We start from the raw sequence: 15,619 nt of genomic DNA on the forward strand, positions 1-15,619 counted from the left end.
TCTAAGGAGATCCACTCATCCCAGCGCCTACTCTACACTGACTGTTAGGCTTGTCTAATTTAATCCTCGCTGTAGCCCAGTGAAGCATGTAATGTCATCCCCCATTGCACAGCTGAGGGAAGATTCAGAGATGGGACTTACTCAAGGCCCCTTGCCTAGTTAGTATGTGACAAAGTCACCATTTGAGCCCAGATTGAGGTTGCTGCAAAGCCCATGAAAATTTTTTCCACTGTACTGTTGAGGGTAACCATTCACCAAATGTCAGACAACTGATTCTCAGAACTCACTCTTGTTATTAGAAAACCACAGCCACACTACAGGTGTTGTGATCTAGTTATTATATGGTTACAATTTTTCAGAAATATTTCAGCTGGATGGGAAAATGGTAGTTTTTAGATAGTGGCTTCTGGTAGTAGTGACAGACTTAGTCCTGACTTGTAGTATCATTCTTTAATCATTGGACACCCCTGTTCCCCTTTATTCACGTGTGATCCTCTCCTGATTTTTCTCCTTGGAGATTTTGCTTTCTGTTCACGCTTTAATCATTTCCTGCGCGTCACCATTCTCTAGCTTAAAATTGGGCAATTGGATCAGAACTCTAATATGCATTTCTACAAACTAATTTCATTCAACATTTACTGAGTCCATGTGCCGAGTGCAGTTCTAGGTGCTGGTATACAACAGGCGAGACACTCTTCCTTGTCCTGAGGAGCATACATAGAGACAATGAGCAAAATGGTAACCCAAAGGACTGGTTTCAATGCTGAAAATAAAATTTCTGGATCCACATTCTTTCATCATCAGTCCAACCCATTCTCTAAAAGGTTGCTTTGCACCTAACGCTTAAGCCTATTTCTGATTCATAGTGAAGCTCCTATGAGCTTTCTTCATTTTTAAGTGGGGGTCATATGTACTATCAGATGAGATCTTGTTTGGTCTTTCACCACCTGAGATGCTTCTTCAGGGTCAGTGTGGAGGCACTCACTGACCTGCATATAATCTAAAGGCACATCCCCTATCTCCACTTTCCACTCACCATCTTCTGGTTGTAGGTGAACTCCAAACCTAGACTGCAGTACTTCCTAGAGATGCACACTGCTTTTACTCCCTTTATAACACTGTACAGTAACTTTTGACTTAAAACTAAGATGCTGATGGTCAAAAATCAATGTTGCCCAATGTTGAATAAATCCTTTTATGTATTCTCTTCATTAAAATTCCATAAAAATTAATTTTGTCCTGACTTTTATAAAGCAAAGCAACCCGTAAGTTGCCACAGGGATTCAGTAACTAGTGTAAAAACTTCCCCTTATCCGTTTTTTCAGAAGCACTCACTGGAATTAACACAAGCGCGCCCTCTAGCGGGCCACAGAAAGATCATCCCTAAGAGGTGCTTTCAGACAGTTCTCCCATTGTGCAGGTAATTGCCATTCAGGATATGAACAGCATAGGCTGGCAGCTTGGGAGACCAGACCCAGCAAGAACTTTCAGAGAGCTTACAAGTGATCCCAGTCAATGAAACCAAATCAGGGACTTGGGCTTCCATTCTCTGTTCTCAGAAGACATCAGAAGACATGGCAGGTGTTCTCAAAACTACAGTAGGCAGATCTAAATTGCAATACAGCCTATGGAATATTCAGTTGTCTGTAAAGTGACACCTCTTGAGTAATGTTATAAGAACAAGAAACATACCATTAATGAAGAAGAGCACAGCTGTATTTCAAAAGTGTCAAATGCAGTGTCCAAAGTCACTACCACTCAAACTGTCCTAGGTTTACCTAAATGACCCAAGCAAAGCAGTTAAGATCTCTGGTCAGATTTTGTATCTGCTAAGCCCTCCTTCAACTGTACTCCACACCCAAGTGTTACACAGGACACTGGGACAGAAACAGTGATGTTAACTTCACATTTATAAATATATAAAAAAGGAATTCATGTATGTAAAACAAAATAGCACTTCACAGACTGCCTTTAAAAAAAAAAAAAAAAGCGCCGCCTTCATTCAGCCCAGGGTGTGATCCTGGAGACCCGGGATCGAGTCCCATGTTGGGCTCCCTGCGGGGAGCCTGCTTCTCCCTCTGCCTGTGTCTCTGCCTCTCCCTGTGTCTCTTGTGAATAAAAAAAAAAAAAAATGCTTCCCAAACCTGAATCAGAGTACCATTTCTACAGTCATTAGGAAAACCAATGCAGAGGAAATTCTAGCTTTCTTCAGGGAGAACTTCAACCTGTTTTTAACCCTGAATTATTACAAAGTTAACGCATTACTACTTCAATCACAGGAGGAAAAAAAGAGTTCTTTTCGCATCTGCATTTCTTAGTCTGTTTTCATGTTCCTCAGAGAACCCTGAACATTATTCTATCATCAGTTACTCGGCTTCTGACAAATCACTCTTAAAGGCAGATCAGATTAAGGCAGCTTGGCGTAGATATCCTTGAATCTATCACTACAAGGAACATGCAATGGGAAATGAGATTCTAACCAAGCAAAGGCTGCTTGGTTGACTTTATTCTTCCATTCTACTGCTGAATGTTACTAAGTACACAGGCACCTGGGTGGCTCAGTTGGTTAAGTGTCCAACTCTTGATTTCAGCTCAGGTCATGATCTCAGGGTCATGAGATTCAGCCCCGCACTGGCTCTGCACTGGGCATGGAGCCTGCTTAAGGTCCCCAACCCTCCCATCCCCACTGGCTCTCTTGGTCTCAACAACAAAAAAAGTTACTAACTATATTCTTCAATGTTGCACTTGAGCTGCAGAGGGGGAACAGAGTCCAAAACACAATTTTGGGGTCAGGGAGGCTGTGTTTTTTATAGGGGCAATTTCATGGGGGCATTGTGCCTTGTGAATTGATGGTCAGTAGAAGAAAAGGATTCTCCAGCATTCCTGAATAGCAGTCCATTTGGCTGCAACACTGTGTGCTTTTAAAGGCTTGAAAGTTAATTAAAAAAAAAAAAAAAAGGAATAATAATAACAAAACTTTGAAAAATAAAAATAAAGGCCTGAAACTACCCTTAGTGCTGGACTCTGTGGGCGACCCAAGGGGCTGGTAGCACTTCCCCCAGGCTTTGCCCTAGAATAGCCAAAAGGAGGTCTTTGGACCAGAGGCAGCCTGATGTAGGTCAAGTGATGAGTGTCACAGCTCTCCACAGAGCCACATATGGGACCCCAGATCAGATTCTTCACTTTCACTTTTCAAACTGCTCCGGTCAGGTGCACACTGTCCTGTCCTTCAGATGTCTCTCCTCACCCTTCTTGTTCTAAAAGCCTCTGGCGTGTTTCCATAACAACTTCCTCCATTATTTCTGGCTTTAAGAGGTCTTTGATCTAAAAAAGAAAAGAAAAAAGTATTTGTTCAGAAAAGACACCAACCATAAGCATCAAGCCAATCCAGAGGCAGAAACCAAGCATGGTTACCATAAACCTTCTATATCCCTTTCATTTTCTTTTAAAGATTTATTTATTTAAAAAAAAATTAAAAATAAAGATTTATTTTAGAGAATGAGAGAGAATGCACAAGTGGGGAAAGAGGCAGAGAGAGAAGGATGGAGAATTCCAAGCAGGCTCTGTGCTGAGCGCAGAGCCCCAAATCCTTAGACTGACACTAGACACCCGAACAGTACAAGTATCTTGGGGAAAGATCTACCAGACACTTGATAGGGCTGTCCAGCAGATCAATTCCTACCGCTGGACATGGTGAAGGTATCTGGGAGATGTGCCTGCAATCCCTGAGGGAGCATAAACACTCACTGTCAACTTACAGATCCATGAAAACAAGTGAAGGCGTGGCTGGATGGAGTACCTGATGTGGAAGGGACGCCTCGTAGCAATACAGGATGCTGGTATCATACAGCATCATCCTCTGAGTGACCAGCGAGACGATGCAGTTCCGGAGCCGGGAGATCACCTCTCGGTCGGCGAGGGAGATGGGCTACCAGTGGGGAGGCAAAGGTAAACAATTAGAACTGAAGTCCATGAACAGTCACAGCAAATCACAGAAATCGTTTATAACTTCAGCTCGATCCCTCCGGGACTCCAAACCAATCAACTGCTAACTCCAAGGGAGATTAAAAAGGATGGCTCTTCAGCTGCTATTACCCTGCAACCTGCCACCTCTGCCAACAGAGATCAAGCCAGTTCCATTTTAGCTCTTCAGGAGAGAAGGCCAGATCATGCTATGAAGACCCCTCAACGGAGACTCAAACCCAGACTACAGCAAATACATGGTTTAAAACAACCAACTATGGGGGTGCCTGGGTGGCTCAGTTGGTTAAGTGTCCAGCTGTTAAGGTTTCAGCTCAGGTCATGATCCCAGAGTCAAGGGACAGAGCCGCACGTCAGGCTCTGCACTCAACACGGAGTCTGCTTGAGATTCTCTCTCCCTCTGCCCCTCCCTCCACTTGTGCATGCGCTCTCCCTCTCAAATAAATAATCTTTAAAAAATAAAAAAATTCAAACAGCCAGCCCTACCGAGCCCAGATGTACAGAGACGGCAGCGGCAATGCTCACTCACCTCCAGGTGTGCTGTGAAGCCCCCCGTGTCTTCTTCCTTCTGCTCAGGTGTGGGGTAGATCCAGATGAAGCCATTGTTACCCAGAATCACCGAGGCACCACAGGGCAAGTCATGGAAGTGAGTCTTCTGCCGTTTTACTAGGGAGGGAGAAACCTGGACCAAAACTCCCTGGCCCAGCTAAAGAAAGAGGGCACAAACCGAGTCACTGAAGGGTTATCAGTGAAGTGCATGAAAAGCAAACCACAGAACACACATCCTAGTTATGGCAGGACTAGGGCCACTCCTATTAATGACTGTAGTCCCGGGTGTACACACACTGTTAATTACTCCCAGAGAACACTTCCGAATGCAGAGGTGGTTTATGCGCTCCAAGAGAAGGTGACTTTCAATACTCCTCTCATTCTTCTGCCCTTAGCATTATATTCGAATCTGGGCTTGGTGTGCTGGTAGTTGGAGAAGCTGGAGCTCATGAGGACGTGAGTCCAAGCCTCTTGTGAGCCAAGGTGCGCTGTTCTGTTCCACCTCTATCCCAGTCACCTACTGTGCCTTTGAAATGTGTGCTATGTGCCACTGGGCAAGGGGAGTGGCCAAGGGCTGGATGCAAAACCATCCCTGATCCTGGGAGGGCAGCTCAAGTCCCCAGCCCGCTGAGGGAAGGTCTGCAGTACCCAGGCCTGTGAGGGTGAGCTAAGACAGCACAGCTGTTCCACCTCCTGCTCCAAGGCTGTGAGTGTGGTGACTGTAGCCACTCCACAAGGAAACACGCTTCTGTGCCACTCAGGAAATGAAAAGGTTCGCCCACATAAAGCCAAAAGACTAATAAATCATAATCTGTTTTAGAAAATATGGTATCGTGGGACGTTGGGGTGGCTCAGTCGGTTCGGCACCTGGCTCTTGGTTTTGGCTCGGGTCATGATCTCGGGTTTGTGGGATCCGTGCTCATCGAGGAGTCTGAGTCTGTCTCTCTCTCCCTCTGCCCCAACCCCCACCCCCCCCGCCACGTGCATGCTCTCTTGCTAAAATAAGTGAATCTTTAAAAGAAGTATGCAGTCATTAAAACAGCAAGAGCCTCAATGTAACTTCATACAAGAAAGCAGTGACATTTCATTTAAGCTCAAGTGGCAAACCAATCTTTCCCAGTAATGACATCCATTTTATTGACTGGACATTTGGCTAGAGCCAAGGCCATCAGGTTTTGCTCCTAGTACAGCCTCTTAGCCCTGCCCCATCACAAAGCTGCAGAGCCCCTGGGAGCAAGCAGAGACAGCAGAGCCGCAGAGCCCATGGTCCTAGGAGCTCTTCTGCCACAACAATCTCTGTGAGAACAGAAGCTGTCACCTGTTACAATGCTACTGACCCACGACCATGTGAACCACCCAGTTTGTGGGATGCCAGCCCATAATGCTTAACTTCCAGGGCTCTTTAGGGCCAAACTCCAGAGAGCACTGGGGATTCAGAAAAGGGTTTCAAGTCTCAGTCAGCATCCAGGAATAGCAAGAGCCCAACTTACTTTTCCGTATTTCAGACTCCTTGTGTGCAGAGAGACCGCGCCATCAGAGAACACCGCCTGTACCTCGGCCTGGCCAGACTAATAAAGGAACAATACTCTCATGGCTCCTGCCTTCCTTGGGCCCTTGGCCTCACCTCTCCATCCTTTTCTCCCATCCCCAACAGCCCCACTTGCAGCCTTAGACAGACCCAGAGGACACCACTGCGACCTAACCTCTCCCCCTTGGTTCTCTTACGTATCTTGACATAATACCTCTTCTACTCCCTGGATAAAAGCGCTAACATGGTTAAGAAAAGTTGAGTCTAACTTAAAGCACAGGCCACCATGAGGAACAACCCCAAAGAAATGACCAAGGCAACAGGTCTGAACAAGGGCTAAAGAGCCCGGCTGGGTGAAGGAGATGGAGAAAGGCTGCAGCAGAGCCCATGACACTTGATCTAGGAGCCAGATCCCCACCAGGACTATCGGTCTCCAGTCGGAGACATACGCCAGAAGCCCCATCTCCCAGCTTCACACAGAACGAGATGCTGTAAGGCAGATGCAGGATACACTGATGAGGTCCCCTTCCTGCAAGAAACCTCTCATTGCCAGCTCGTCTTCTGCAGATCTTCTCCTCTGAAACACAGAGAGATGACATGACTTAAGTCAGATCCTGCAGAACAATCTCTCTCCTCTTCTTTTTCAATTCCTCTTGAGAGCTTTGGGGCCAGCCATAGTACTCAGACACTATAGTAGGTAAACAGTGTCATTCAAGGAAAACCAGAGCGATCACCATTACTTTCCATTTTACAGGCCTTCCCACAGCTCCTCCACTCTTTCCTCCCCGCCCCCCCTTCTCTGGACAGTATTCCCACTCCTTTCATGCTACTGAAAACCCTCCCAATCCTGCCCAGCCTCCGTTCTCACACTCACCTCCTGTGGCAGCCCTCCATGCTCCAGCAGGACCAGACTAGCTCTGGCTTGACTCTATCTTTACTCACACATTTCCCATTAGCTCAGATTCCCTGTGAAATTCCATTCATTCTTCAGGGATCAATTCTAAGGCCCCTATTTCATACAAGCATCTCCTAGTGAAATCACTCACTCCTTTTGTACAGACACTTGTTTATTCTTTGACTGCCAGGTATTTAGATGTTATCTCGCTTCCCCTGCTAATCTGTGCACTTTGAGGAACTGAGCTGAGCCTCCTTTATCTTGCGTTCTCCAGAGAACCTAGCACAGTGAGCCCCTCTGAACATACATGCTGGACTGAAGAGAAACCACAGCATTTTACAAAAGACCACCCCTTAGGTACTGCAGTTGTCTGGAATAACCAAATGCCACTCAATTTATGAAAAGCTAATCTAAACACAACTTTTCAAGGAACACCTTCACCATGCAAAGCTGATAACACCCAGAAAAGGAAAATGAGCCCCAAGCATCTGAGAGCCTCTCTTCTCTCTTTTGGGCTCACTCCCCAAGGCTGTTCCAGATCCTACCACATAGCAACTGCTGCTTATGTTGGAAGGCCTGGGCCAAGTGAAAAGCCTACATGTACCTCCAGGCAGCAAATCTCACAGGAAATAAACACAAGTAAAAGAGGCAACCTCGGGATCCCTGGGTGACTCAGCGGTTTAGCGCCTACCTTCGGCCCACGGCATGATCCTGGAGTCCCAGGATCGAGTCCCACATCAGGCTCCCTGCATGGAGCCTGCTTCTCCCTCTGCCTGTATCTCTGCCTCTCTCTCTCTCTCTCTCTGTGTGTGTGTGTCCTCTCATGAATAAATAAATAAACTCTTAAATTAAAAAAAAAAAAAGAGGCAACCTCAGCATAAAGCAAGAGTTCCCTAGTGGAGCAACAGACCCCAGAGCTTTTGCTAGCAAACTATGTAAATCCAGCCTGGAGACCCGTACCAGCTCTCCTCCAGGAAGGTTCATGGATGACAGGAGCAAGACTGAATCCAGCCTAGAATTGGTCTCCACCTTCCACCTCTTCTGTTGAACCTACAGAGAAATTTCACAATTGGACACAGACTCCAGGGGCAAGAACTCACATTGTTAAGTGACCAATAATCCCCAATACAACACACCAACTGTTTACATCAAAGGGCACATAAGAGGCACCTGGCTGGTTCAGTCAGTTAAGCGTCTGCCTTTAGCTCAGGTCATGATCCCAGAGTCCTGAGATCAAGGAACCCTATGTCTGGCTCTCTGCTCAGCGGGAGTCTGCTTCTCCCTCTCCTTCTGCCCCTACTCCTGCTTGTGCTCAACTTTGGAGCAGTGTGCTCTTTCTCTCTCTTAAATAATAAATAAAACCTTTAAAAAGGGGGAGGCACATAAGAGTCAAATGCAATGAGTGCCCCATTTACTTAACTACAGAGAGTGACTATCCCACTCAATCACCAGCTTGCTTTTACTTTGTAAAAACCAATCTGATACCAACTTTACCTCTGTGATTCTCCCCACCACAATGTCTCCTACTTCACCATTATATCTGAAAGATAAAACAGGTCATCCATCAGTGAAGAGACCTTATTACAAGACTAAGCACCACTGGAGATTTCAGTTCAACAGCATGAGGGCTTGGATTAGGCACTAGTATGAAGTATGGTAAATTCACATAACTGTGCTTTTCTGACTTACTTCCAGGAACTCGTAACTTCAAACATTCCTACATGTAGGAATAGTCTCCATTAACTATTTTGGACAAACCATTTATTCCAAGTAGTTCGTTAAGCCTGAAACCCCTATTTTGTTAATTACATAACACCAGTACGCGTGGAATATTTCCTAGTGGGCTTTGGAACACAGATGGCTTCTGTATCAGCAAAGGAGACTGAGACAGGACCCCACTCAAACCAGTCCACTCAGGTCTCCACCAGCCACAGGGTTGTCGACTCCCATCCCTGTGCTAGTTCCTTATCCCAATTCTAATGATGAGGTGTTCCATGCTGTGAACCTCTTCTCTGTCGGCCCACGCTCACCTTTTGGTGAGCTCATCCAAAGTAATGACTTTAAATACCACTGAGGACTATGCCATTCTCCTGAATTGCAGTCTAGTCAACTGCTGGCTACCTAGCATCTCTATTTACCTGACTAATAAGCATTTCTGAATGTCACCAATCTAAAGCAAAGCTTTCCAGCAGCCCCTGCCCAGCCAGTGAAGCCTCAATAAACGGCAACACCATTCCTCAAGTTGCTCAAGCCAAAAATCTTGGGAGTCTTTGGAGGGATACTTGATTTCTCTCCCTTTCCATCTCTCTCTCTCTCATGTTCCAGGACACATCTAGCAGCTAATCCCACTGGCTCCACCTTTGAAATATACACAGAAATAAAAGGCATCCAAACTGGGAAAGGAAGAAGTAAAACTATGTCTATTCACACACATGGTCCAATATATGGAAAATCCCAAAGAATACTAAACCCAACACACTTACATGATTTAAAAAAAAAAGGGGGGGGGGGGCAAAACAAAAAAACTCAGAACACAAAATGTATGCAGAATCCGCCATTACTACCCACTTCTACTGCTACCTTAGTCCAAGCCACCATCACTTCAGATGATAAAAACAGTCCATTAATCGTCTCTCTAAGCATGTGTTCCCCCTCAATCTCTCCTAGCAGCCAGAGTGAATTTATTAAGACAGAAATTCAGACCATGTCCCTCTTCTGTTCCACCCTCCCAGTGGCATCCCAGACTACATAAAGTGGAAGTCAAAATGCCTATCTGTGGAAAAAAAAAAAAAAAGAAAGAAAATGCCTATCTGTGCTACAAGGCAGGCTGTCTGCCCACCTCGGCTCTCTACCTGCATCTTCTCCTGCATTCCCCCACCCTTGCTCACAAGGTTCCAAAACCACCGGTTTCCTTTCTGGAGCTAACCTTTATTGAGCCCTTCTAGGTAGTAGGCCCTGAGCTAAGTACTTTACATGTCTTATTTCAATGAATTCTAGTGAAAATCCTACAAGGTAGATCATGCTATTACCCTCAATTTGCAGAGGAGGTAACCAAGGTTTGGAGAGGTCAAGTAATGTGGGGATCCTTGGAAGCCCACACTTAACTACAGTCACCTATACCCTTTCTATATAGTCATGTTCAAAATCACAGACCTGCTAAATGATAAAGCAGGTGGGGGTAAGGGGTATTTTGTGGCAGAAAAGACCTGGCTGGTAACCTGAATGGCGCAAGAAAGAGAATACACACCTTTTGTTCTCACCTGGTTTTCAAAGCTTTCACACATATCAACTTGTTTACCCTCTCCACTGAGCCAGCCACAGATGCAATGAGCTTCTCTTCCCCCATGTAAGTTCCATGGCCCCTGTTTTGAGAGTAGGATACAAAATATACGATGGTAAGAGTTGACCTCTCCCCCCAAGAATAATATATTCTTTTTTTTTTTTTTTAAGATTTTATTTATTTATTCATGAGAGACAATGAGAGGCAGAGACACAGGCAGAGGGAGGAGCAGGCTCCCCATGGGGAGCCCAATGTGGCACTCGATCCCAGGACCCGGGACCATGACCTAAGCCAAAGGCAGATGCTCAACTGCTGAGCCACCCAGGCGTCCCCAAGAACAATATGTTCTTAACAGGCTCCTCCTGCCTTTAAAGCCCGGTTTGTCTCTCTGCCCAGAACACTCCTTCTTTAAAGAGCTGCACAGACATCTCCCTTGTCCTACTCAAGTCTACTGAAATGTCACTTTCTCTATCTGGCCTATCTGACTTTTTTAAGTCATTTACAATAGTTACCCACCCCACTGCCACCACCTCCACAATATTTCCAACCACATTCCACCTACCCTGCTCAACTTTCCATTTTCCCCACTGAATTTATCACCAAACATACTAACTTGTTTGTCCTGCTTACTGTTTATCTGTTTCGAAATATAAATAACATGAGAGAGTTCTACTTTGGTCACAGTCCTGCTCCAACTGCACATAAGACAAACATATACTTCATTCATGAATGAAGGACACTTAAGATTCCTTAGGATCCAATAACCTCAAACTAAAAGGTTCAAGAGCAATGTTGTAAATGCTGTAACACCCCTCCCCCCACCCAAAGGCTGAAATACCACTAGTGTTTACCTATAATGGTGAGTTCTGCTTCTTTGTTTTTTTTTTTTTTTTTGCTTCTTTGTTTTTAAGAGAAAGAAAAAGGAGGGGCAGAGATGGAGAGAGAATCTCAAGCGTGGGGGGGGGGGGGACGGGGAGGGGGCGCAGAGGCTCCATCTCAGGACGCTGAGATCACACCTGAGCCAAAATCAAGAGTCAGACACTTAACCGACTGAGACGCTTCTTTTCTTAAATTATTTCCTCATGTAATCCTCACTTTCTTATCAAATAGTCACTGTTATTATCACAGTGATAATACATTATGAGGAAACTGACCTCGGAGAGGAAATACAACTTAGCTTATAAATATGTGACGGTACAGGGCTGGAACCCCAATTGTCTGGCTCAAGAGCCTGCACTCTCAACTACACATATTGTACTGCCTTCAGGTTCAACGTGTAGATTTGGGTGCATGTAGCACAATATATTGTGTATGCCCTACGCCCAAACAATTACTGCTTTCAAAACCGAGCACCTGGCTAACAGATGCCGAGAGAAGAGGCCGGGTCAGGAATGCCCACTGGTCCCTCTTCCTAACACTGGAAAGAGGCCCCTGCTCCTAACCTTCCCCAGTTCTGCAGATTTCCCACGAAGAAGGCGATCGGGGCCTCAAGCAGAGAACCCAGGAGTCCCTGACACCAGTGGTCGGGACAGAAGGGTTACCAAGGACTGAGGCAAACGGAGACGGAGACACACAAGGTGCGCAGAGTAAGAAGCCCGAGGCCTTGCAAACATGGGGGCGGGAATGCTCAACTGTGCCCTGCGTCCGGCGGGTGCTCAGATGTAAGGGAACAGAGGCCACGTGCAGAGAGCCCAGCAGCTGCCCTTTGGGGCCGCGAGTCCCCAAGTCCTCACGTACCGCATGAATCCCGTGTCCGTGGTGATCGTGTCCCCCGGAACCACCAGATGTTTCTTGGTATCGCGGCCCACGCTCTCGCTAAGAGGCTTGCGAGCAACGGGAAGCCTCATCTCCATCGCCATCTTGGCGCCAAAGAATGGCGCAGGCGCAGTTCGGCCTGGAATCGCGACATCCGGCTCCGCAATTCCCGGCCGTCGCACGGGTCTCAGAGCGGCCGCCAATGGGAACGCACAGTTCGGTGGCCATGTTTACTCTTGGCAACCATTAGGTTAACACGAAGGGAATGAGGGAGCCAAGTTGCCATTTTTACTATTGGCAAGGCTCCACCTACAGATCCATGAAATATCAGGTTTCGGAGCGTTCGATTTTTTTTCACCAAAAATCTCTCCGTAATCATCATCCTATTCATTGTTTACCAGGGTTAGAGGTAATTGAGAAATGGGCCTGTGAGTTACCTTCCAACTCTAAGTTGCTAAAATGTGATTCTTCGGTATGAGAGAGCTCGGGAGACTGGGGATGGCATCTACAGAAAACACTCATTGGGAAAAAAAAAAAAAAAAGAGGTCCTTTTCATACTGTTCCTCGTAGCCCCAATATACTGCATTACTGCCTCCTCGTGGGTGCTCCTTCAGCACCAACCATCCACCTCTACCCCCAAACAGTACTCCAGATGCTGGTTCTGTTCTTAATAACTTCTTTTGAATGAGCTGATTTACTCTGACTTAAAAAGAAACCCGCCCAAGAAAATATACAAAGCTTGCAAGGCGGGTGTATTTTATAGGGTGAATACGTGGCTTTATCTCCGTGTCCTGTTCAATAGGAGCATTTGCCTCCTCCCTTCTCCCTGCCTCCCACTACCCTATCCCTTCTCCTTGTCCTACATGGTTCATAGCATCCACAACAAACTGCGTTTCGACCTCAGGGAATTGGAGCTGATGATTCTTTATGCACAAAGACCCTTAAGAGGATTAAATAACTTGCATCAGCCACACACACTATGCTCAGTAAATCAGGTCCACTGCCTCCTGAAGATCCATCAGACCAGTTGCTTGATTAGTCTCCAAATAGAGAACATTTCTTTATTTTTTTAAAGATTTTATTTCTTTATTCATGACAGATACAGAGAAAGAGAGAGAGAGGCAGAGACAGAGGCAGAGGGAGAAGCAGGCTCCATTCAGGGAGCCTGATGTGGGACTCGATCCCAGGTCTCCAGGATCACGCCCTGGGCTGAAGGCGGCACCAAACCGCTGAGCTACCTGGGCTACCCCAACATTTCTTTCTAAGCAAAGCTCCCAACTATGCCTGTCAATCCTGCAAGGCAGTAAACGATATAAATTCTGGAGCCCCATGGGGCATGCACATACCAGACGCTTGCCTGGAGGAAGAGAGCTACAGAAGGGTGAGAAGATCCATCTGTTGAGTCTGGCCTCCGCCATAAGAGGGCAGTAGTGTCCTGTGAGCCAAGGTAACCCAGCCCGCTAGGGAGCTAGGCCTGGGAGTGTCCCTAGACTAAGAGTAGGGTACTCTTGACATCATCCACTTTCATCCCAAGAGAGATGGACATAACCTCAGCCCCTCCCATCCTCACAGCACCCACATTTAGGGGGCCTGTCACAGCATTGGGATTATGAATACTGTCTACTATAGAGTGGCTGATTCAGTGTCTGTCAAGAGCTGGCTTTCTGCTTCACAGACAACTGACTTCTCGCTGTTTCCTCATATGGCCCAGAAAGGGTGGAGAGTCTCCAGCGTATCTTTTATAAGGCACTAATTCCTTTTACAAGGGCTCCACCCTGGTGACCTCATCAGCTCCCAAAGGTCCCACCCCCTCATACTATTAACTTGGGGGTTAGATTTCAACACACGAACTTAGGAGTGACCGTTCAGTCCACTGCAGATACCTCTTTACAGAGGAAGAAACTAAGGGCCAAAGAAAATTAAAATTCACACAGCAGTTGGTGGCAAGGCCAGTGTTCCTTCCCACTGCACCCGCTTTACCCCAAACCCTGCACCATTTACCAAACACTTCTCAAGGGCCTTGTTGTTTGTTGGTGAATGCTCTACAAACATGTTACTTATTCCTCATGCTTGGCCCATCTTGGAGGTAGGAACTGCTATTCCTGATGGTCCCTTGGAATCTCTGAGTCCCACAACAGATCTGCAGTTGGGACTGGCACCCAAGACTCCCCACCAGTGCTGCTCTCTCTGCATTACACTTGCCCCTTTATACCATGTGGATAAATGGGCACCTGGATACAGAGTGCACATCCCAGAGGAGCTTATTAGGAATATGGATTCCTGGGACGCCTGGGTGGCTCAGTGGTTGAGCATCTGCCTTCAGCTCAGGGAGTGATCCCGGGATCCAGGATCGAGTCCTACATCAGGCTCCTTGCAGGGAGCCTGCTTCTCCCTCTGCCTATGTCTCTGCCTCTTTCTCTGTGTCTCTCGTGAATAAATAAATAAAACCTTATAAAAAAGGAATATGGATTCCTGAGCCCCATTTTGGGCATCGAGGTGCAACAAAGGTGGGGTCTTAGAAGCCTCTGAGTGTGTTTAACTCCCTCAGTGATTTGGATGGCCTATCAGGTCTAACATTCATCAATTGCCCCCACATCCACCTACCTCCAACCTGTGCACTTTCCTCAGGCCGCTCAGCCATCTCTTACCTGGGCACCACCTCCTGGCTTATCTCTGAGATTCTGCATTTGCCCCTCCTGCCATCCAATCTCCATATGGCAGCCAGAGTGAGCTTTTATTTTTAAATTTTTTAAAGATTTTATTTATTTACTCATGAAAGACACAGGCACAGGCAGAGGGAAAAGCAGGCTCCCTGCAGGGGACTTGATCCCAGGATCCCAGGTATCACTACCTAAGCCATTGGTAGACGCTCAGCCACTGAGCCACTCAGGTGCCCCAGAGTGAGCTCTTAAAACCACGTCAGGCTAAACCACTTTCCTGCTTAGGACACTTCTGGCAGCTTCCCTTCACACCAAGAATAAAATCCAAACTCATCTTCACTGGGCCCTGACTGTGTGACCTCCCTCCCCTAACCCCATCCCTTACTCCGCTGCAGCTAGATGTGCTGGTCTCATCTGGGTTCCATACACACCTCTCTGGTCGCCACCCCCAAGATCGGTGCACTTGAGGCGCTCTCTGCATGGAATTCTCTTCCCCTGGGCCTTTGTGTGGCTGGCTGCTCCTCCCCACTCAGACCTCAACTCAAATATTACCTCCTCAGAGGAGCCTTCCCTGATCACCTTCTCTGGAATAATCCTCAGTCTCTTTTTTTATCACTTGATCCTGTTTCATTTCTTGTCCCTGAATGTTCACGTTTGTTTGCTTATTTATTGCAGACTTCCTCTACTGGAACGTGAGGACTCCAAGAACCAGGGACTTTAGTTCTGTTCATCATGTATCATTCATTGTGTATCAGTGCTTGGACCTGAGGCCCCATCCACTCTCTGGAGACAGTAAACAAGGGACTCAGGGGTGGGACTTTCAAAAGCAAACCAACCAATTCAGAGCCCACACCCTCAACTACCTCCTTTATGGGGCTCACTGTGGGCCACTCTCCCCCTGCCCTAATCCCGCCAGGGGCCAGGTACCAGACAAGTAGGGACAGGCTCTATGCCCCAGAGCCCGCTGAAAT

General features: G+C 46.8%; 1 protein-coding gene across 1 annotated transcript; it reads right to left on the reverse strand.

Annotated features, from left to right (window-relative positions):
- Nucleotides 1–1,694: 1,694 nt before the first annotated feature.
- On the reverse strand, nt 1,695–12,128 carry EXOSC2 (exosome component 2). The gene is made up of 9 exons (XM_038549021.1): nt 11,971–12,128; nt 10,214–10,315; nt 8,448–8,493; nt 7,914–8,003; nt 6,570–6,635; nt 6,021–6,089; nt 4,511–4,687; nt 3,800–3,928; nt 1,695–3,324 (listed from the first exon to the last, which is right to left on the reverse strand). The coding sequence occupies exons 1-9, from the start codon at nt 12,090–12,092 to the stop codon at nt 3,244–3,246; spliced, it is 882 nt and encodes a 293-aa protein (XP_038404949.1). The 5' UTR covers nt 12,093–12,128; the 3' UTR covers nt 1,695–3,243.
- Nucleotides 12,129–15,619: the final 3,491 nt, after the last annotated feature.

Source organism: Canis lupus, chromosome 9 (genome assembly GCF_011100685.1).
Source record: "Canis lupus familiaris isolate Mischka breed German Shepherd chromosome 9, alternate assembly UU_Cfam_GSD_1.0, whole genome shotgun sequence".
Lineage (NCBI taxonomy): Eukaryota > Metazoa > Chordata > Mammalia > Carnivora > Canidae > Canis > Canis lupus.

Coding starts and splice junctions, on each gene's coding strand:
- EXOSC2 (XM_038549021.1), bottom strand. CDS start 12,092: ATGGCGATGGAGATGAGGCTTCCCGTTGCTCGCAAGCCTCTTAGCGAG. Junction 10,316..11,970: donor ACGGACACGGGATTCATGCG/GTACGTGAGGAC, acceptor CTCTCAAAACAG/GGGCCATGGAACTTACATGG. Junction 3,929..4,510: donor GCTTCACAGCACACCTGGAG/GTGAGTGAGCAT, acceptor CCCCACTGGTAG/CCCATCTCCCTCGCCGACCG.